General features: G+C 41.6%; 1 protein-coding gene across 1 annotated transcript in view; it reads right to left on the reverse strand.

The window, feature by feature from the left end:
• Window positions 1-15,459: 15,459 nt before the first annotated feature.
• The window catches only part of RMND5A (required for meiotic nuclear division 5 homolog A), a 78,118-nt gene continuing 69,576 nt past the window's right edge, over window positions 15,460-24,001 (reverse strand). Inside the window, exons 8-9 of the mRNA XM_049856764.1 lie at window positions 21,856-22,010; window positions 15,460-20,387 (exon numbers count right to left, since the gene is read on the reverse strand). Coding sequence (XP_049712721.1) covers window positions 20,324-20,387; window positions 21,856-22,010 — 219 coding nt within the window. The 3' untranslated portion in view covers window positions 15,460-20,323. The remainder of the gene's footprint in view (window positions 20,388-21,855; window positions 22,011-24,001) is intronic.

Raw genomic sequence — 24,001 nt, forward strand, 5'->3', positions numbered from 1 at the left:
GTATTTGGTATTTTTTGTTTTTATGTTACAAGAGTCCTCTGCATCCTTTACACAGGGCCTCATGCTTTTATTTTTATTTTTTTCTTGTGGTAGGTACATATATAAGGAGCCCTGGTGGTGTAACTGCGAAGCACTTGGCTGCTAGCTGAGAAGCTGGCATTAGGAACCCATCTAGCAGCTTCGCAGGAAGAAAGACCTGGTGATCTGCCCCCTTAAAGATTATGGCCAATAAAACCCTCTGGGGCAGCCCTACTCTGTCACATGGTGTCGCATGAGTCGGAATCAACTTGAGACCACCCAACAACAAGTATATATATAGGAAAGCTTTGCCATTTCAATGTTGTTTACATGTACAATTCGTGCCATTAATTACATTCACCATGTTGTCCAACGCTCACCACTATCTTTTTCCAAAATTTTCCATTATCCTTAACAGAAGCTCAGTGTCCCCTAGGCAATGACTCCCTCTTTCCCCCTCCTTCTCGCTGTTCTCATTTTTTATACACATACTTTAAAAACATTTTTTTTTGTTGTTGTTGAAGTAAAATATACAGAGAATTGCACAAATCATAACCATACAGCTGGATGACTTGTCATGAAGTGAACACACCAAGGTCAAAAATACAACTTTACCAGCCCTCCAGAAACCTCCTTCCCACAAACAATTTTTAAAATGAAAATACTCTGAGAGAACAGAAAGCAAGAGGAAGAAGTACTCTGCATGTGGAAAAGCAGAACTGAAGGCTGAGAAACTTCCTGTGAGACAAAGACTGGCTCTTCCCCTTTCTCCCAAAGCCATCCTGCTGACCAGGAAGAGGAGGTGCCCAGAGGCCAAGGGCAGCTCAGAGCAGGCACCAGGCTCTGAGGCCTCCCTGAGAAGCAGCGCCTGGGCCGTGGGCTCAGGGATCTCTCTGGGCTTGCAGTCAGTCCCATTGCTGGGACAGGTGAGGAGGAGTGCCCCACAATGGGTCACTCCCTTCCTCATGGGAGAAACTTGTGAAGAATCTGGACCAAGGTGAAACTAGGGCAAGGGCATTCCTGTCATAAGTGACATTTCCTTTTCAACATTCAGCTTAGGTGCTGGGGCCACATTTGGGAGGCTCCAGATGCGGGCAAATCCTTACTAATTATTTTATACCCTCAGAGGGTTTCACTTACCACAAATAAAATGGCAGACAATAGTTTGGAGAATAATCAATATAGGAAAAAATATCCATTAGTGTTGGTCCTTAGGTCTGGGGTGGGGTGGAAGGGGTAGAAAGGAGAAATGAAAAGGAATCTGTAGGCCTGAGGGTCTAAACATGCTAAAGGTAGGCTGTGAATTCTGGCTCAGGGCTGGCTGGTGACCAACCCATTTGTTCCAGAGGCGGAAGGAGCAGCCAGCAGTTGAATGGTGGCAGCCTCAGGCCCAACAGTGACATTTCATTTGCCAGCTGCTAACCTGAAGCACAGGTTATATGAATCTTCATACTATTTGGAAGATGCCCACAGCACTTATTTTTGATCCTGAAAAACAGGAAGTAGCTCTGTTATGCTGTAAATTTGGTAAAAAATTGGTAGCTGGCTGCAATTCAGCTTCAATGTGGTTCATTTAACAAACATTGATTTATTCAATAAAAACAATCTATTTTTGCAGAGAAAGAAAGAGACGCAGGAACAATCTGTCACTTCTTTCTCCAGCTGTTAAATTGCTCTTGAGGAAAAAAAGAAAACCCATTGCCATCAAGTTGATTCCAACCCATAGCGACCCTACCCTATAGGACAGAGTAGAGCTGCCCCATAGAGTTTCCAAAGAGTACCTGGTGGATTTGAACTGCCGACCTTTTTGTTAGCAGCCGTAGCTCTTAACCACTATGCCACCACGTTTTCCATGCTTGAGAGAGCTCATCCTAAACTTGGCAGTCCCCCCAATCTTCACACAGTGGGTCAAGGAGAAGCAATTTTTTCAACTAGCAAGAAGCTGCCCTCCCTCCTTCCCTGGCTGTTTGTGCAACCCTTGTCTGCACACAACTTTATGACCACCTGGGGCAGGACCACTGAACCTGCTCACAAAAGCAGGCTGGAGCAGTGCTTCTCACACTTGAGTGGACTGAGGTATTTCTCCACCAGAGGAAACCAATGGAGGCCATGAGAACCTAGTGGCTAAATGCAGAGGCTCAGCTACTCATTAACTATGTGCTCTTGAGTAAGCGACTTCATATCTCGGTGCCTCAGTTTCCTCCAGGTTTTCAGTCAGCAGCTGAGCACATTAACCCAGGGACTCCTGCATGAGAGACAAGAACACCTTAATGCTTCTCTAAACAATGTGCTTTGGAGCACTGACTTAAGTGTGACAGACACTTCACCTTGCTCTACTGTTTTCATTTTATTCTTCACTCTGGTATTATCTCGATCCTCTTGTCTTGTTCATCACTGTATCCCCAGGACCTAGCATAATAGCATCCGGCACAAAATCAACACTCAGCAAACAGGAACACTCCCCTTAAGTATCTACTGTAACAGCCCCTAAATGGATCCCAGCTTCTAGCTTTGTCCCCTCCCCAACCACCTTTCATCCGCTGGCGCCAAGTGGGCCTTCAAAAATGCACAACTTGCTGCATTTCTCTCTTGAGCTCTTCAATGGTCCTCCAGTCTTCAGGGTAAGGCCATGAAGTCTTCAGCAGGCATTAAAGCCCTGCATGACACGGCCTTTGCACACCGTCCAGCTTCACTGTTCAACGCCCCTGGCCTTCTAGGTATCCCAGCCTTGCTGAGTACTCCACAGGCTCACGTTTGCCTTTGCACCCCAGTCCCCACTCCCCCATTCCCTCGTGGATAGCTTCTACTCAGGTCCAGTTTTCAGCTTAGATGTTTACTCCTCCTGGAAGCTTTCCTGTGGCTAGGCTGGGTATCCTCCCTGTGTCCCTCCATCACCCTCTAGTTGTTTAGGTCGCTGGTGGGAACTAACTGCAGTACAGGGTTTTTTTTTTTTTTTTTCCACTTTTCTGTGCTTTCCAACAGTCTGTAAGCTCCAGGAGGCCAAGGCCCCTGTGTTCTCTTAGTGCCTGACACATAGTGGGCACTTAAAAAGTCTCATGTTGAGTAAAGGTGCCAGATCGCAACATATTATTTTCTGCATTTAATATACCCAAGGCTGTTTATTAAACTAAAGGATTCTATTGCACAAGCCAATGTTTAGCATAAAGCCCTCTGCACTTTTCTAAGCTGGAAGCAGAGTTAAGTAAACCCAAGGTTCCCTGAGACATGGGAGCTCAGTAATTAGCAGCTTTAGATTAGACAATATTTTAGTGTTTACAATGTATTACATTTGCTAGCATAGAAGACTCATAGGAGCGTAAGAAACATCCCACTGTTACGAGGGAAGTTTTGTTTAGAAGAAGAAAAAATACTTTTCATCATACATGTATTGGCAGTGATCTCAAAGTAGTGCTGTGAATGGATTGTTATCATTGCATCACTGTCCCTTATTTGGGTTTTTTGAACTGTGGGTCTCCACCCTCTAATGGGTCATGAAACCGACTTAGAGTCTCGATAAGCATTAAGACAAATACTAAAAGATATGGAAGCTATCAGTAACCGCACATTGTTAGCACTGAATGCTGTTTTGTACAGATTACGCCATGAAAGTTCTTACCGGATGCCCAGGTAACAGCTAGGCCAGCCTGTCCTCCAGAAAGTGGGATTTCACTGTTTGTGGGGATATTATCGCCAAGCTTCTCTACTGGGAAGGCGGAGGGTTATCGGCTACTGTTTTGTTTCATTATTAGTCCTAATTTCCCGTTACAAAATCCCCTAGTGTGCATGTTTGGTGCTCATTCTTCCTTGTTTTGGTGGGGAGGGGTGGAAAGTCATCTTACCACACTGCAAATACAAGTTCTGCCCGATTGCCTGGATGCTTCAAGAAATACACTGATTTTCTAATAACTATTCTAAAACAGAGATCAAAGTACACCAAACAGAATTTAACTTTTCTTAATAACTCAGGTCTTCATCAGTAAGAAAACAGTCAATTTTGTTCAGTACATGTGATCCTTACCAGATACATTTTTTTAACACACACATATATATATATAACTTTTTAGATCAAAGTTTACAGAACTAGTTTCTCATGAAACAGTACACACATTGTTGTATGACATTGGTTAACAACCCCACTGGTTAACAACCCCACAACATATCAACACTCTCCCTTCCCAACCCTGGCTTCCTGTTGCCTCCTGCCTTCCAGTCCCCACCCCAGGGCTGGTGTGCCCCTTTAGTCTTGTTTTGTTCCATGAGCCTGTTCAATCTTGGCTAAAGGGTGAACTTCAGGAGTGGCCTCATTACTGAGCTGACAGGGTGTCCAGGGACTGTACGTACTCTCAGGGTTTCTCCAGTCTCTGTCAGGCCAGCAAGTCTGGTCTTTTTTCATTTTTTTTCTTTAATAGTGCTTGAAGTGAAAGTTTACAAACCAAGTCAGTCTCTCATACAAAAACTTATATACACCTTGCTATATACTGGAAACCCTGGTGGCGTAGTGGTTAAGTGCTACAGCTGCTAGCCAAAGGGTTGGCAGTTCGAATCTGCCAGGTGCTCCTTGGGAACTCTATGGGGCAGTTCTACTCTGTCCTATGGGGTCGCTGTGAGTCGGAATCAACTCGACAGCACTGGATTTTGGGTTATATACTACTAGTTGCTCTCCCCTTAATAAGACAGCATACTCCTTCCCTCCACTCTCTATTTTCGTGCCCATTTGGCCAACTTCTGACCCCCTCTGCCTTCTCTTCTCCAGACAGAAGCTGCCCACGTAGTCTCTTGTGTTTACTTGATCCAAGAAGTTAACTCTTCACCAGTATCATTTTCTATCCCATAGTCCAGTCTAAGCCCTGTCTAAAGAATTGGCTTTGGGAATGGTTGCTGACTTAGGCTAACAGGTCTGGAGGCCATGACTTCTGGGGTCCCTCTAGTCTCAGTCAGACCATTAAGTCTGGTCTTTTTACAAGAATTTGGGGTCTGCATCCCATTGCTCTCCTGCTGCCTCAGGGGTTTTCTGTTGTATTCCCTGTCAGGGCAGTCACTGGTTGTAGCTGGGCACCATCTAGTTCTTCTGGTCTCAAGCTGATGTAGTCTCTGGTTTGTATGGCCCTTTCTGTCTCTTGGGCTCATAATTACCTTGAGTCTTTGGTGTCCTTCATTCTCCTTTGCTCCTGGTGGTTGAGATCAATTGATGCATCTTAGATGGTCACATCCTATTGTTTAAGACCCCAGACACCACACTCCAAAGTGGGATGTGGAATGTTTTCTTAACGTATTTTATTATGCCAATTGACCTAGATGTCCCCTGAAACCATGGTCTCCAAACCTCTGCCCCTGCTACGCTGGCTTTCGAAGCGTTCTGTTTATTCAGGAAACTCCTTTCGGTTTAGTCCAGTTGCTCTAACCTCTTCTGTATTGTGTTGTCTTTCCTGTCACCTAAAATAGCTCTTATCTACTATCTAATTAGTGAAAACCCCTCTCCCGCCCTCCCTCCTGGCTCTTGTAGCAATCTAAGAATATTTTCTTCTCTGTTTTCCAGTTCTTATAATACTGGTGTCATACAATATTTGTCCTTTTGCATCTGAATAATTTCACTCAGCATAATGCCTTCCATATTCCTCCATGCTATGAAATGTTTCAAAGATTCATCATTGCTCTTTAACAATGCATAGTATTCCATTGTGTGAAGATGCCATAATTTATCCATTAATCTGTTGATGGGCACCTTGGTGGCTTCCGTCCTTTTGCTACTGTAAATAGTGCTGCAATGAACATGGGTGTGCCTATATCTGTTTGTGTAAAGGCTCTTATTTCTCTAGGATATATTCCAAGGAGTGGGAGTGCTGGATCCTATGGTAGTTCTATTTCTAGCTTTTTAAGGAAGCACCAAATCGATTTCCAAAGTGGTTGTACCATTATACATTCACATCAGCAGTGTAGAAGTGCTCCAGTCTCTCCACAACCTCTCCAACATTTATTATTTTGTGTTTTTTGGATTACTGCCAACCTTGTTGGAGTGAAATGGAATCTCATTGTAGTTTTGATTTGCATTTCTCTAATGGGTAATGAACGTGAGCATTTCCTCATGTATCTGTTAGCTACCTGAATGTCTTCTTTAGTGAAGTGTCTGTTCATATCCTTTGCCCATTTTTTAATTGGGCTATTTGTCTTTTTGTAGTTGAGTTTTTGCAGTATCACGTAGATTTTAGAAATCAGATGCTGATCAGAAATGTCATAGCTAAAAACTTTTTCCCAATCTGTAGGTAATCTTTTTACTCTTTTGGTGAAGTCTTTGGATGAGCATAAGTATTTGGTTTTTAGGAGCTCTCAGTTATGTAATCTCTCTTCTGCATTGTTTGTTTTGTATACTGTTTATGCCATGTATTAGGACTCCTAGCATTGTCCCTATTTTTGCTTCCATGATCTTTATCATTTTAGACTTCATACATAGGTTTTTGATCCACTTTGAGTTCCTTTTTGTTTGAGGCATGAGTCTTGTTTCATTTTTTTGCAGATGGAGATCCAGTTATGCCAGCACGATTTGTTAAATGGACTGTCTTTTCCCCATTTAACTGATTTGGGGCCTTCGGCAAGTATCACATGCTCATATGTGGATGGATTTATGTCTGGATACACAATTCTGTTGCATTGGTCTGTGTGTCTGTTGTTGTACCAGTACCAGGCTGTTCTGACTACTGCAGCGGTATAATAGGTGCTAAGATCAGTTCAGTGAGACCTCCCACTTTGTTGTTCTTTTTCAGTAATGTTTTACTTATCCGGGGCCTCTTTCCCTTCCATATGAAGTTGGTGATTTGTATCTCCATCTCGTTAAAAAATGTCATTGGAATTTGAACCAGAATTGTGTTGTATCTACAGATGGTTATTGGTAGAATAGACATTTTTACAATGTTAAGTCTTCCTATCCATGAGCAAGGTATGTTTTCCCACTTATGGAGGTCTCTATTGATTTCTTGTAGTAGTGTCTTGTGGTTTTCTTTGTATAGGTCTTTTATGTCTCTGGTAAGATTTATTCCTAAGTACATTTTACGTTCTTGGGGGCTACTGCAAATGGTATTGATTCGGTGATTTCCTCTTCAATGTTCTTTTTGTTGGTGTAGAGGACTCCAACTAATTTTTGTATGTTTATCTTGTATCCTCCCCCATGTGTCTGCCAGTTTGTTGAACTGTGGGGGCTTGCGTGTTGTTGTGATGCTGGAAGCTATGCCACCAGTATTCAGATATAAGCAGGGTCACTCATGTAGGACAGGTTTTGGCTGAGCTTCCAGACTAAGACAGACTAGGAAGAAGGACCTGGCAGCCTACTTCTGAAAAGCATTGGCCAGTGAAAACCTTAAGAAGAGCAGTGGAATATTGTCTGATATACTGCTAGAAGATAAGCCCCCAGGTTGCAAGGCACGCAAAAGATGACTGGGGAAGAGCTGCCTCCTCAAAGCAGAGTCGCCTTTAATGACATAGATGGAGTAAAGCTTTCAGGACCTTCATTTGCTGATGTGGCAAGACTCACAGTAAGAAGAAACAGCTGCAAACATCCATTAATAATCGGAACCTGGAATGTACAAAGTATAAATCTAGGAAAATTGGAAATCATCAAAAATGAAATGGAATGCATAAACATCGATATCCTAGGCATTAGTAAGCTGAAATGGACTGGTATTGGCCATTTTGAATTGGACAATCATATAATCTACTATGCTGGGAATGACAACTCGAAGAGGAATGGTGTTGCATTATCGTCAAAAAGAACGTTTCAAGATGTATCCTGAAGTACAACACTGACAGTGATAGGATAACATCCATATGGCTACAAGGAAGACCAGTTAATACAACTATTATTCAAATTTACACACCAACTACTAGGGCCAAAGATGAAGAAATAGAAGATTTTTATCAACCGCTGCAGTCTGAAATTGATTGCACATGCAATCAAGATGTATTGATAATTACTAGCGATTGGAATGCAAAAGTTGGAAACAAAGAAGGATCACTAGTTGGAAAATATGGCCTTGGTGATAGAAACAATGCTGGAGATTGAATGATGGAATTTTGCAAGACCAGCAACTTCTTCATTGCAAATACCTTCTTTCACCAACATAAATGGCGACTATACACATGGACTTCACCAGATGGAACACACAGAAATCAAATTGACTACATCTGTGGAAAGAGAAGATGGAAAAGCTCAATATCATCAGTCAGAACAAGGCCAGGGGCCGACTGTGGAACAGACCATCAATTGCTCATATGCAAGTTCAAGCTGAAACTGAGGAAAATCAGAGCAAGTCCACGAGAGCCAAAAAATGACCTTGAGTATATCCCACCTGAATTTAGAGACCATCAGATAAACAGATTTGATGCACTGAACACTAGTGACCAAAGACGAATGACATCAAGGACATTATCCATGAAGAAAGCAAGAGGTCACTGAAAAGACAGGAGAGAAAGAAAAGACCAAGATGGATGTCAGAGGAGACTCTGAAGCTTGCTCTTGAGCATCGAGCAGCTAAAACAAAAGGAAGAATTGATGAAGTAAAAGAACTGAAGATTTCAAAGGGCCTCTCGAGAAGACAAAGTATTATAATGACATGTGCAAAGAGCTGGAGATGGAAAACCAAAAGGGAAGAACACGCTCAGTGTTTCTCATGCTGAAAGAACTGAAGAAAAATTCAAGCCTCGAGTTGCAATAATGAAAGATTCCATGGGTAAAATATTAAACGACGCAGGAAGATCAAAAGAAGATGGAAGGAATACACAGAGTCATTATACCAAAAAGAATTAGGTGATATTCAACCATTTCAAGAGGTGGCATATGATCAGGAACCGATGGTATTGAAAGAAGAAGTCCAAGTTGCTCTGAAGGCATTGGTGAAAAACAAGGTTCCAGGAATTGATGGAATATCAATTGAGATGTTTCAACAAACAGATGCAGTGCTGGAGGTGCTCACTCATCTATGTTAAGAAATATGGAAGACAGCTTCCTGGCCAACTGACTGGAAGAGATCCATAGTTATGCCTATTCCCAAGAACAGTGATCCAACTGAATGTGGAAATTATAGAACAATATCCATTAATATCACACACAAGCAAAATTTTGCTGAAGCTCATTCAAAAACAGCTGCAGCAGTATATTGACAGGGAACTGCCAGAAATTCAGGCCAGTTTCGGAAGACATGGAACCAGGGGTATCATCGCTTATGTCAGATGGATCCTGGCTGAAAGCAGAGAATACCAGAAGGATGTTTACCTGTGTTTTATTGACTATGCAAAGGCATTTGACTGTGTGGATCATAAAAAACTATGGATAACATTCTGAAGAATGGGAATTCCAGAACCATAATTGTGCTCATGAGAAACCTTTACATAGATCAAGAGGCAGTTGTTTGGATAGGAAAAGGGGATTCTGATTGGTTTAAAGTCAGGAAAGGTGTGCGTCAGGGTTGTATTCTTTCACCATACCTATTCAATCTGTATGCTGAACAAATAATACGAGGAGCTGGACTATATGAAGAAGGATGGGGCATCAGGATTGGAGGAAGACTCATTAACAATCTGAGTTATGCAGATGACACAACCTTGCTTGCTGAAAGTGAAGAGGGCTCGAAGAGCTTACTAATGAAGATCAAAGACCACAGCCTTCAGTATGGATTGCACCTCAACATAAAGAGAACAAAAATCCTCACAACTAGACCAATGAGCAACATCACGATTAACAGAGAAAAGATTGAAGTTGTCAAGGATTTCGTTTTACTTGGATCCACAATCAACAGCCATGGAAGCAGCAGTCAAGAAATCAAAAGACGCATTGCATTGGGTAAATCTGCTGCAAAGGACCTCTTCAAAGTGTTGAAGGGCAAAGATGTCACCCTGAAGACTAAGCTGCGCCTGACCCAAGCCAGGATATTTTCAATCGCATCACATGCATGTAAAAGCTGGACAATGAATAAGGAAGACCAAAGAAAAGTTGACGCCTTTGAATTGTGGTGTTGGTAAAGAATACTGAATATACCATGGACTGCCAAAAGAATGAACAAATCTGTCTTGGAAGAAGTACAACCAGAATGCTCCTTAAAAGGACAGCGAGACTGTGTCTTACATACTTTGGACATGTTCAGGAGGGATCAGTCCCTGGAGAAGGACATCATGCTTGGTAGAGTACAGGGTCAGCAGAAAAGAGGAAGACCTTCAACAAGGTAGATTGACACAGTGGCTGCAACAATGAACTCAAGCATAACAACGATTTTGAGGATGGCGCAGGACCGGGCAGTGTTTCGTTCTGTTGTGCATAGGGTCACTATGAGTGAGTCGGAACCGACTTGATGGCACCTAACAACAACATCTTGTATCCTGATAATCTGCTGAACTCTTCTGTTTCAGTATTCTCGAGGATTATTTAGGGTTTTCTGTGTATAAGACCATCTCATCTGCAAACAAAAATACTTTAACTTCTTCCTTACCAATGCGGATGCCGTTCATTTCTTTATCTAGCCTAACTGCTCTGGGTGGGACCTCCAGCACAACGTTGAATGAGAGTGGTGGTAAAGGGCATCCTCGTCTGGTTCCCGATCTCAAGGGGAATGCTTTCAGAGTCTCTCCATTTAGGATGATGTTGGCTGTTGGCTTTGTATAAGTTCCCTTTATTATGTTGAGGAATTTTCCTTCTATTCCTACTTTGCGGAGAGTTTTTACCATGAATGGGTGTTGAACTTTGTCAAATGCCTTTTCTGCATCAATTGATAAGATCATATGGCTCTTGGCTTTTGTTTTATTTACATGATGGATTACATTGTTTTTCTAATGTTGAACCATCCCTGCATTCCTGGTATGAATCCCACTTGGTCATGGTGAATTATTTTTTTGATATGTTTTTGAATTTTATTGGCTAGAATTTTGAGGATTTTCACGTGTAAGTTCATGAGGGCTGTAGGTCTGTAACTTTCTTTTTTTGTGTTGTCTTTACCTGGTTTTGGTATCAGGGATATGCTGGTTTCATAGAAGGAGTTTGGGAGTACTCACTCCATCCTTTTTTATGCTCTGCAATACCTTTAGTAATAGTGATGTTAACTCTTCTCTGAAAGTCTGGTAGAACTCTGCAGTGAAGCCGTCTGGGCCAGGGTTTTTTGTTGTTGTTCTTGGGAGTTTTTAAGTTACCTTTTCAATCTCTTCTTTTGTTATGGGTTTATTTAGTTGTTCTACCTCTATTTGTTAGTTTAGATAGGTAATATGTTTCTAGAAATTCATTTCTTCTAGCTTTTCAAAATTGTAAGAGTACAGTTTTTCATAGTCATCTGAGTGATTCCTTTAATTTCAGTTGGGCCTGTTGTAATATCACCCGTTTCATTTTTTATTCGGGTTATTTGCTTCCTCTCCTGTTTTTCTTTTGTCAGTTTGGCCAATGGTTTATCAATTTTGTTAATCTTTTCAAAGAACCAGCTTTTGGTCTTGTTAACTCTTTTTCTGTTCTCTATTTAATTCTGCTCTAATTTTTATTATTTGCTTTCTTCTGGTGCCTGAGAGTTTTTGTTGCTCTCTGTTTGTTCAAGTCGTAAGGATTATTCTTTCATTCTGACCCTTTCTTTGTTTTGTAGTGTGCATTTATTGTTATAAATTGACCTCTGAGCACTGTTTTAGCTGTGTCACAAATGTTCTGACAGGAAGTGTTTTCATTCTCACTGGATTCTATGAATTTATTTCATCCTTGATGTCTTCTATAACCCAGTCGTTTTTGAGCAGGGTATTGTTCAGTTTCCAAGTGTTTGCTTTCTTTTCTCTGCTTTTCCTGTTATTGATTTCTACTTTTATTGCCTATGGTCAGAGAAGATGTTTTGTAATATTTCAATGTTTTGGATTCTGCTAAGGTTTGCTTTATGACCTAATATGTGGTCTATTCTACACAATGTTCCATGTGCACTAGAAAAGAAAGTATACTTGACTGTTGTTGGGTGGAGTGTTCCGTATATGTCTATGTCAAGTTGGTTGATGGTGACATTTTAGATCTTCTCTGTCTTTATTGAGCTTCTTTTGGGATGTTCTGTCCTTCACCGAAAGTGGTGTGTTCAAGCTTCCTACTATAATTGTGGTGCTATCTCACTTTTCAATGTCCTTAGAGTTTATGTATCTTGCAGCCCTGTCACTGGGTGCATATTTAATATGGTTATATCCTCCTGGTAGATTGTCCCCTTAATTATTACATAGTGTCCTTCCTTATCCTTTGTGGTGGATTTAACTTTAAAGCTTATTTTGTCAGAAATTAATATTGCCACTCCTGCTCTTTTTTGATTGTTGTTTGCTAGATATATATTTTTCCATACTTTGAGTTTTAGTTTGTTTGTCTGTAAGTCTAAGGTGTGTCTTTTGTAGGCAGCATATAGACAGATCATGTTTTTTAGTCCATTCTGCCACTGTCTCTTTATTGGTGCATTTAGTCCATTTACATTTAGCGCAATTACGGATAGGTATGAGTCTAGTGCTGTCATTTTGATGTCCTTTTTTTGTGTGTGTTGTAGACACTTTATTTTTCCCACTTAATTTTTTGTGCTGAGTAGTTGATCTTCATTGTCTTTTCCTCTTATTTGTTGTTGATTTTGTTTCTGCTGAGTCTCTATTATTTTCTTGTATTTTATTTTGATGAGTAGGATTCTTAGTCTCCTTTGTGGTTACCTTAACATTTACCACTATTTTTCTAAGTATAAACCTAACTTTTACTTCTTTATATCGCGTTGTCTTCCTCTTCATATGAAAGATCTATGACTACGTTTCTTAGTTCCTCTTTATTGGTTTAATGTTGTCTTCTTTTACATAATGACATTGCTGTTCCTGTTTTGAGCCTTTTTTTAATCTTGATTTATTTCTGTGATTTCCCTTATCTGGATTGACATCTGCTTGCTCTGTCCAGTGTTCCAGTCTTGGGTTGATGTCAGATATTATTGATTTTCTAACCAGAGAACTCCCTTTAGTATTTCTTGTAGTTTTGGTTTGGTTTTTACAAATTCCTTAAACTTCTGTACATCTGGAAATGTCCTAACCTCGCCTTCATATTTGAGAAACAGTTCTGCTGGATATGATTCTTGGCTAGCAGTTTTTTTCCTTCAATGCCTTATGTCAGTCATCCCACTGCCTTCTTGCCTGCATGGCTTCTGGTCAGTAGTCCAAGCTTCTTACTGACTCTTTTTGTAGGTGACTTTTCATTTATCCCTAGCTGCTCTTAAAATTCTCTATCTTTGGTTTTGGCAGGTTTGATTATAATATGTCTTGGTGACTTTAAGATCTACCTTATGTGGAATTCGATGAGCATCTTGGTTATCTTCTCATCTTTCATGATATCAGGGAAGTTTTCTGCCAACAAATCTTCAACAATTCTCTCTGTATTTTCTGTTATCCCTCCTTGTTCTGGTACTCCAATCACTCGTAAGTTATTTCTCTTGATAGAGTCCCACATGATTCTTAGGGTTTCTTCACTTTTTTAAATTGTTTTACTTGATTTTTCTTCAAATATATTGGTGCCAAGTGTTTTATCTTCAAACTCACTAATTCTGGCTTCCACTGCCACAATTCTGCTCCTCTGACTTTCTACTGAGTTGTCTAATTCTGTAATTTTATTGTTAATCTTCTGAATCTCTGATTGCTGTCTATGGATTGTTGCAGCTTATTAAATTTTTCATTATGTTCTTGAATAACCTTTTTTATTTTTTCAACTGTTTTATCTGTGTGTTCCTTGGCCTGTTCTGACATCTTGAAGAGTTCTGTATATTAATCTTTTGTATTCTGCATCTGGTAATTCCAGAAATGCACCTTCATCCAGAAGATCACTTCTTTGAGAGCTTGTTGAAGTGATCACAGTCTGCTTCTTTATATGATTTGATATTGGTTGTTGTCTCTGAGCCATCTCTAAGTTATTAGCTTATTTTATGTCCTGTCACCAGAAGGCTAGAGCTGTTATCAGGTATATGAACCTAGAGTCCATTCACTTTTCTTGTATGGGTTCAGCTCAGGTGTCCAGGTAGTTGGTCATCAAGTGTGTGGTACAGGCTCTGTCCTACAGTCTTAGAAGGGCAGGGGTGATTAGTGTGGGTACAGGTATCTGGTTGCGGCAGGGGGTCACACTCTGAACAAGGCAGGGGGCTGACAACCATCCCCTGAGTGTCTGAGAGGAAAGCGTGTCCCTGCTCCCTAGAGTGCACAGGTTGGTGGGTTCTGCAGATGGACCGTGGACACCCAATGCTTTTGGTTATAAGGACTGGGAGGTACCAGTTATCCTTGGATGTCTGTTGTGGGTGCTGGGTGACATCAGTGAAGCCATCAGTCCTTAGGTCCCCGTTGTGGGTAGGTGAGGACCCTGTTCAATAGGCAAAGCAATGTCAAACACCCACCTCTCCACTGCACAGCTGCAACAGTTGCAGTCTGCTAACAAGTGCCTATTCTCCTGACATAGGCCCACACGTGTCCATCAGGGGAAAAGTATTCAAAGTCCACAGACCATTTATGCCTGGATAGAAGCCACTTCTGTCCTGTTCTCCCCAGGTCAGTGGAGCTGACAGACTATCTTTTTCCCCAGTTGTGAATTTATTCATTCTCCAAGGCCGGGAGAATAGCTCAGAGTGTTCAGCAGAACCTATCTCAGGCCTAGGGAAATTGACAGCCATTGAAGCCGACTTGGGGGCGGAGGGGGGGGGGCGGTAAAATATATGCAGGTACTTAGCTTTTGCCAAAAGCACCGTCCTTCTCTGGTTCCGGAGGTGTGTGTAGGCTGTGCAGCTGGCTGCTTCTCCCAGAAGAAACTGCGGCCGAATGCTACCCAATGCTACCCCCCTCCCCCGCGGTTGCTCCCAGAAATGGTGCCTGAGGTTTCCCAGTGATTCAGGTCCAGCAACTCCTCTCTGCATCTGAACCATCTCTCCCTCCCCCTGCCGCTCAATCCATCTTCTGACTTTGCCTTCGATGTTCAGGACTTGTAGCTTGTCATAAATGTAACCATTCACTTATTTTTTGGGGGGTCTTTGTTGTAAGAGAGTTCACCGGAAGCATCTGACTACTCTGCCATCTTGGCCCCACCTCCTTACCTGATATTTTTAAGAGGGCAGATACTTCACAAAATGAGCATCCAAGAGGCTCCTATAATGAAAATCAGTTTTCCACAAGCCTGCCGGGTCTCTTCTATACCAACTGGGCCCTTGCCTTCCACTGTGCCTGGGTGGGACCCATACTAAGGACCCACATGGTTCCCATGGGAGGAAAACATTCTAAAATCCCAGACGAGGATGGGTCTGTCTAGAGAAATATACAAAAGGAAATGAATTCCTGGCTTCTAAAAAATTTTTTTTTTAGAAGCCAGGAATTCATTTCCTTTTGCTGGGAAGGATGACTCAGCTGCTTCTCTGGCAGTGCTGTGCCTCCCGCCCCCAGCAGCTGGGCAGCGAGCTGAGCACAGGCTCCTCCCAACCTCACACACTGGCTACCACTGTGGTGGGAACAGGGCAGGGTCTCAGCCAGCCACAGGATGGGCCTGAGGGTGCAGCATTCTGGAAGCACTAATCTCAATCTTCTCCTTAGGAACTCGGGATGCGCCAGGCCACCTCCTCTTCACACACAGCTGGTGGCCCAGTAACAGATGACAGTGACACTGATTCTTTAAGTGCTTTCTATGCAGACTTCCAACAGATGTGAGCCATAAATTTCTCCTCCCAAGCTGTACCAGCACCTTGATGCTCCCTCCTTATACCTCTGCTACCTGGCACACTTAGACAGACTGCTTCCACAGAACACTGTTTAAATGTGCATTTCTTTAATTTTTAAAAATATATACAGGAAAAGCCAGGTGTTTTACACAGGAATACACAGATTAACAAAGCATTTCTTAGTTTTCCAAAACTCTATTATATCAGTCTGAAATTTATAAATTAAATATATCAGAATTTTTTAAGTTAAAATGAAATCCCTGAAAACTACTGGATACGCTAGACTTTGTCTACGAATCAAAAGAGCAGAGCATATGAATATGGTTTGTGTTAAAGAAGGTTTATTGTTAGCTTTATTGCCTAGTTTCTACGTTGCGGCTTTATTGTGCCTTTGCAAACAGGATACATTTTTTTAAAAACTGATCAAAATTTTCCATACATATAGCTCTATATGATAGATTACAGTGCAACACTATTCTTGTTACATAATTATAGAAATACTATAGAACCCAAGAACACAGGGTAGGCAAAAAGAAATACAATCCTGAGCCATCTGAACAAGATGATTTGATGAATCCTTTTAGAGCAAATTTAGAAATCACAGAGGTGGAACAAAAATAAAATACATGCACACTGCTGTCATGAGCAAAATCCATTAGACACGCGGTCCTCCCCAGACACATGCACACACACACACACGCCTGTTTTCCTCTCCTGCTTCCTGCCCATCCCACACATTCAGCCCACCCCTTCCCAAAAGAAAAGATCAGGCACAAATCCTAGTGGACCCACAGCTGCCTGGCTGGAGAATATGAAGTGACCCTGAAGAAAGCGTGCAGGTACTCACCCACGACCTGAAACAAAGCACGTGCGCTAAGCCAACTCCAGCTGCTCTCGCCTCTTTGGAAGTAACTGGAGCATATGCCTACTACGGTGGGAAACCACAGGGGGAAATGTCTTGAAAACAAAACCTTGCTTCTCTTCCTACGTCTTGAAGTAAAATCACCCTAAAACTAATTGCCTCATCTGCTATTAAAATGCATTTGTCATTCTGCCTATTTTTGGTATTTATTTAATAGTTCAGTAAGAACAGTTCATGAACCTTGTACCTGTTTATGGTAGACACTATTAATGGTACCACATAAAACCTGCCGCAGTTGGACAGGCCTACGAAGTACAAACCTTCTGTGTGTTCCTTGCTGACATTCCCTTGGCTACAGCACCCTAGTGTTACCAAAGACAACATACACAGAGTTACGTGATGACAGGTATCTGGTCTGTGTCCTCACTTTATGCACCTCAGTGATGAAACTAACCAAACGATGTCTCCACCCTTCCCTGAAAATAACCTGAGTCAGCTGACTGAACAGAGCCACCAGCTTGGCTGTCAGCCCACTTAATCAGAGGTCGAGCTGGAAAACCAGAGGGCTAATGAAGTCTACCAGCAGTCTGTCTTGTGCAGATAACCAAGAGTTCTTGGTTTTTGCAATATCTACTGTCCCAAGGCTGAAACCACCAAAGTGGAAATAATCCACAGCATGAGGAAGGCTGAGCCTACAGTGTGGAGCCTGTGGGACCACTGGAGAGAAAAAAAGGATCCTCTTTCCCCACAGTTCAGTATGGGGTTTAGTGTCTGCACACATTAGCTGCTACAGAAAAACCCAAAGATTTAATTCATAGCTTTCTTATTTTCAATTAAATTTTCACACACTCAAAAAATACTCATACATCCTATGAATATGAGGTGGCCCTTTCCTTTAAAATTTTTAAAATTAAGAGGCACCGATACCCGTTCATCTATGTATAGAAATTTCATATAATCACCACTAAAACAATAGAAATGGCATCTGTGATCATCGCACAGAGGAGAAAAAGACTGAAAGACAACCTTAGCCGCAGATGTTTTGGGTAAGTCAGAATCTAAGGATTCGACAGTAAAGTTTCAGTGGTTCAGCAGAGTCCCATGGCCTTTGTCCACAGCTGATAAAAAGAAATGGTTCCCAAAGAAATGTAAGAAACCATTCTGAAATTCTATTTTCAATGTACACTGTTATAATTAACTGACTGTAAACACCTTGGCTGCGTCACTACCTTTTACAAGGGGAGGCAGAGACAGACATAGTGCATCCTTCCACACTGCTGAAGGGACAGCAGCGATGATGTGGTCCTGACACCATCTGTGAAGGTGCTTCTAGAACAGGAAGGACAGCACACTGTATTTCAGCATCTTTGGTTAAGGTCTGGCCTCTTCAAGTCCATCTCACCTTCAGCATTAGTCTCCAATGAGTTCTCAGCCCATGCACTTAAAGAAGGTCAGATGACATCATTTTCCATATTGTCAGATCAGCAGAATTTCAATTTTTTGGCCCTAACCCTGTCTGATTGGACAACAGGGACCCTGCAGAGGAAGCTGTATAATGACATGCTTCAGGTAAAGCGTATTCTTTAACTATTCATGTTCGGTTAAAGGAAGTTTCATGAGCTGCAGAGAAAACTGCCAACAGGATTCCCCACCCTGGAAAGGGGACAAAGCGGCTCTGGCTTTGTCTTTGGAAGTGGCCCAAGGAAACTGGGTCAAGTGTCTGGCCCGAAAACATTACCACCAGCCTCTACCTACAGCAAGGTCTGTATTGTTCAAACCCTATGTGAAGGCTAAATGTTGTGTAGGTGTTTGTGTGATAAAATCAGAATAAAGCTAAATGTGATGTAAGGAGAAATGGGTAAAAAAGATGACAGTCTGGGTTTTAATTCAAAAGAAAAAAAAATATATATATATAATAAAACAGGTTTTATACAATCAACCAGAGTATTGCCTGGAATTCTCTACCTTCTCTATGTTCTCTTCCTCCACTGCTTTAGTGAAGGGAAAGAGAATTTTATAGAAGGTTCCAACTGTGAAGCAGAAACATGGGGCAAAAGTCTGTGAGGTCGGACTGAGATTGGACAAAGCCAAGCACTAGGAACCAGGCCAATCAAGATCCCCGGCTCACCCACACAGCATGCAGCAGCCCTCAACTTAAGCCTGGCGACACACAGCAATACCTTTTCTTTCACAAAAGAATCCCAGCTCCCCCAAGTAAACGCTTCAGGAGAAACCATTCAGGCTGATAAACTCTGCAGATGCTGCCAATTTCCAATGAACTTAGCACCAAATCCATTATTCTCCTTCCCTAAACGAAGTCACTCTGTAGTTTAAAATGTGAAGCGTCACCTTCTCTTTGCTTCTGTGTTTTCTTCCTTCTTTGTTTTGTCAGGAAAGTTTTCTGATGTTGATGTTCCGTTCCATGTCAGACGAAATAAAGTTTTAAAATATTTGGTGATTTCTGTATAATATTCTTCTCGTAATGAAGTAGCCTCATGGATCTAAGTCAGCCTTTTCCATGTAGTTCATCACACAGAGAAAGACTTACACACGGCTATTTCTGGACAGTGCATTAAATGAAGATACCTTACAAGAGAAAAGATCATTACCTGTATCCATCAGAACAGTATACAGATTCACAGTCAATGAGATGATATGCTCTGCAGAAGAGAAGCACTGAATACAACAGTATACTACTCAAATACAAAAACAGCAATAAACATATTCTGCATACAGAAAATTTGCTAGCTTCTAACTTTAAAGATTTAAAGTGATGAGACTGGTAACTGCAATTTAGGACTGGAACATGCTTCTTCCCTTCCAGATACACAATGTCTGATGCTGGTACACACACACACGCACACACACAACACTGTGTATGCAATGATATACAATGCAGAAGACAGCCAAGTCCTGAAGGCAAATTTCAGAGAACAGTGCTACCAAGACCGAGAGAGCGAAGAGCAACTTAAGAACACTTCTAACTTTAGAATTTCATTTTATTGAACACACTTTTAAAGCAAGCACCTCTTAGCAATAAAAGCAAAGAAACAATAGGACTCATTCATTCCACTCTGTTCTAGTGGAAGACTTGTTACCCCAACCTGCCAATTCGTGATGGAATTTTAAACAGGCAGCCCACTGGGGCTACAAAGAGAGCCCGAACACGGGTGGTGCAAACTCCTTAGTGAGAGCTGCAGCAGAGGAAAACGGCAAAAAGCAAATTTGGAATCTATCACAGCTTTCTTCCTTAAGCAAATAAAAACACAAATTAGTTTTATAACCACAATTCCATTTATCAAACTTTTTTCTGAGTAATTTTCATTTAATTATGTATACATAACAGGGAATAACACTTCTCCACAAAATTCTCAAAGCTTACAATTATCAAGAAAACGACAAAAGTAAAAGCAGGAGAAATATTAAACACAAGGCGGGGAGGTCAACTTCTGTTTTTGCTCTTAAAAAGTAAAAAAATCACCATTTAATTAAGTACAAAAACCTGCATTGAATGACAACTGCTGGTGTATTTACTTGATCAGAAATGAAGACCAAGAATATAATAAAGCCCTATGATAACATTCATCTGGAGCACTCCCCTCAGTGTGTGTGTACTAAAATGTTGGCAAAGTTTCCGGAGCATTAGCTTATATATAAACCCGGGAGTCCTTGGTTAGCTGCATTAAATGGAACGTTCTCTTCCGAAATGCACCCACAATTCAGTTTCACTTACAAATTGCAATCTAAAGTTATTTCTTCAAAAAAATATCTGTTTGGCATCTCCTGGACTTTGTTCCATTGGACAATATGGACACTTTAATCTAAAGACAAGGGGAAAAAAAAAAATTCAAGGAACAGGACTGGTCACTCAGCATTCAATTTTCATCTAGTTATAGACAATTTTTAACAATTACACACACACACACACACACACACACACACACACCCTCTGCATGTCTGTCTTTTGCTCTGAACATTAACTGTGCTTTCCTTAATATAACTGCCAGTCTCAGAAGGGTCACAAATAAATACTACTCAAGTCAGATCCCAAACTGCAAAGCCCTTCTTCAGTGGAAATCAGTGAAAAGTATTTTGCTTTTGGGGTCTCAGAAGTAAATGCAACTTCTCCAAAGATTAGGCTGTATCTGTCTCTAAATCAATTTCAAATGTGCTGGTCATACAATCCACTCCATGGCAGCAGGTCTGATGGCAGCTGCCTAGCTCACGCCAGGAACACCTGAGATGACCCTGGAGCAGCGCACAGGCCGCACAGTGTGCACCAAGGCCAGTGACTGGGCTTGCGGGTTTCACCCCGACCTACACTACCAGGGCTGCTGCCGAGTATGCAAAGGGCACAGGCAGCTTCTTTATCAAGCCAAGGCCTTCTCATAAAAGAAGGACCTTACCATAAGAAGGCTTGAAATAAACTCCAACAAAAAATTCTCTAGCTGCCTAAGCTAGAAATATTGGAAAGAGGCTTCTGAAACTTCTTTTTTTTTAAGTTGAGCTTATTATTTATAAAAATTACAAATGTACATGCCCTTTGAATAGCAATTCTAATTCTACAAATGTATACATCATGGACAGATAAGGTCATTCACTTTAGCACTGTATAGAGAAGCAAAAAAATGGCAACATGAAAGCTCACCAATAGAGAACTGGTTAAATAAATTATCACATTTCCACATGGTAGAATACTCTGCAGCTTTTAAAAATAGAATGAGGACTCTCTATGCAGCATATAAAAGACTTCCAAGACACACCACAAATGAGGAAATCAAAGTGCAGAGGAGCATACAGCACACTACCATTTATGTGGGGAAAAAAAAAAGGGACACAGCATTGCCTCCTTTGTTAAATCACTCCGTAAAAGCTGGGGTCCTGGTGGCACAATGGCAAGTGCCCCGCTGCTAACCAAAAGGTCGGCAGTTCAAATTCACCTGCTGCTCTTTGGAAACCCGACAGGGCAGTTCTACTCTGTCCTACAGGGTTGCTATGAATTGGAACTGACTCAAGAACAGTGGGTTTGATTCTGGTTTATGTGAAAGCTAATGGCCAGGAAAGGCTTCCACCTATTATGATAAAAACAGATCATGCTTACAGATCTTATCAGCAAATCCAGGAATCAGCTTTATAAAGACTAAAGATCAGATCCTACCCACCATGCCAAATGAATAGTTAAGGAATCTACTTCTAAATCTAGCTGTATTTATCTATCCTTGTTACTTCTTATCTTTCCACAGAGTTCTAAAGAAAAGTTTTCAGTAACATTTAAAGTCAGACACTTACTTGCTACCATTAAACATTTTATTCAGGGCATCTCTTGATATAATATGACCACAGACCAATTTCATGGGTGGGTTGTTGTCTGTTGTTTGCTGACGAAGAATGGGACAGGCAAATATAGAGTGATACCAGCACTTTTTACCAAGGTCCACTTCAATCTGTTAAAAAAAAGTACAAAAGGCTACAGTTGTGTTTCAGGAAGCCATCCACATATTACTACATTTATCGAATCTACACACAAATGGAACTTTGTACAGCACTCTTCTAACTAACTCAAAGATGGTAAGTTAGGGATTCAAAGTGTTACTACTTCATGATTCAGACCAAATTCTGAGGTCTACCAGTTAGATTCAAAAAGACAAGGCAATGCTGTAGCAAATTCTCTTCACAATTAGTCAGGATATACCTACACCCAACACCCACTAGAGACCACGGCTGTTTTATAGCACGCTTAGCTAGATGATAAAATTCAGGGTAACAATTCTTTTAAAGCCAGACTAAACACGGTTTGCTTCTGTGAGAGCTGCAGACAGAGCTTCCCAGAGAAATCACTTGAAGCAAGGCCTTTCACAGTCTACACAGCAGGCTGCCCATGGCGCTTGTACAAGGTGTTTCCCTCTGCAGCAGATAGAACAACACAAACAACATCACGGAGCACAGAGGTCGGCACATGATGGAGGCTCCACAAATGTCAGCTCCAGGTTCTCTTTTTCTTCTAAATCTAAAATGGCTATCAACACAAAAGTCCATTACCCAAATTCTTTCAAGAAAATTGACAAAGGTGTAACAATAATCCTGAGAGAAAATATCATCACCAGGTCGTCACCTCCAACTGCTTTATTAGCTGGACACACAAGCTTTAGGAGACAGCTCTGTTCTGCTATGCAAATGTCAAAGACGCTCACAACATAACCAGGAAGCTGCCAGATCTTTGTCAGCACCTGCCCCGGTGGGCGAAGTGAAGGCTCCAGTTCCCTCACCAGTGTGAACCTGCAGCAGCTGAGCAGGGGGCTGCTTGTGTCCTTGTGTCCTGACCACACGCAGGCCTGAGAACACACCTGCACTTTTCATCAAAAGGAGTTTCCGATAGGAGCCTGAGGCAATCAACTGACTAGTTACCAGCTGGAAGGACAAGGTAATCACAGATAAACCTGTGCACAGGTGTGGGCAGTGAAGAAACAAGTTGCAGTCCTTCTGGGTCTGTGACACAGCCTTGACGAGAAGAATAATAATTCTAGGCAGGCGTTTTTGATCTGCGGTCAGAGGCCTGCTGGAAACGCAGAGCTTTACCATGTGGTAGCCTTTGCCACGCCATGTCATGACCAGATGATGCTCGCCACAACGAGCTGAGTACCTGCTATGTGGCCCATGTTATTCCAAGCACACCTATGCTGTCTCTAGCCTTTAATATAAAGGGAAGTACGGCCCCCATTTCAGAGATGAGCAAGCTGCTGCCTAGAGAAGCTAGAGTTGGCAAGTGATGGAGCTGGTATTCACAGTCACAGTCCTTTCCATTACAGCATTGAACACACAGCCGAGTTGGCCGCCTGACAATTTCTGCTGTCAAAGGAACGTTCTTAATTGTAACATCATGTCCTTACTTTAGCTGATATTAGAAAAATATAACCAGTGCAAACTCATGATTTCATAAATACAATAACACTAAATTCAATTAAATCAACTCACTCCTTTTATATTACAACAAAATGCTAATATGAGTAGCCTGTGGACACTGCAGAACACACTGCTACAGTATGTACAGCCCGCCCTGCTCCTGATATTTCCTTCATTAGCTTTCACAGCTACTTTAAGTCAAACTGAGCGTAAAGGTGGAGAAAATTCCTCCAGTGCCTCCAGAATGTACCTGCGCCCCATTTCTACTGTTTAATCTTATCTGTACAGGTATGTCAGGCCCTGGGTGACACAGTCAATGTGCTTGCTGCTAAACAGAAATCCCAGAGGCACCCTGGAAGAAAGGCCTGGTGATCTACTTCCGAAAAACAAGCCACAAAAAACCCCCTGACGCATAGTTTACTCTGACACACAAGGGGTCGCCATGAATTGGAATCGACTCAACAGCAACTACTACTGGTGTGTGTGTTTGCATGTGCACATTTGTGTGCATGTATATATGTACAAGAACTCCTGT

Source organism: Elephas maximus, chromosome 17 (assembly GCF_024166365.1).
Source record: "Elephas maximus indicus isolate mEleMax1 chromosome 17, mEleMax1 primary haplotype, whole genome shotgun sequence".
Lineage (NCBI taxonomy): Eukaryota > Metazoa > Chordata > Mammalia > Proboscidea > Elephantidae > Elephas > Elephas maximus.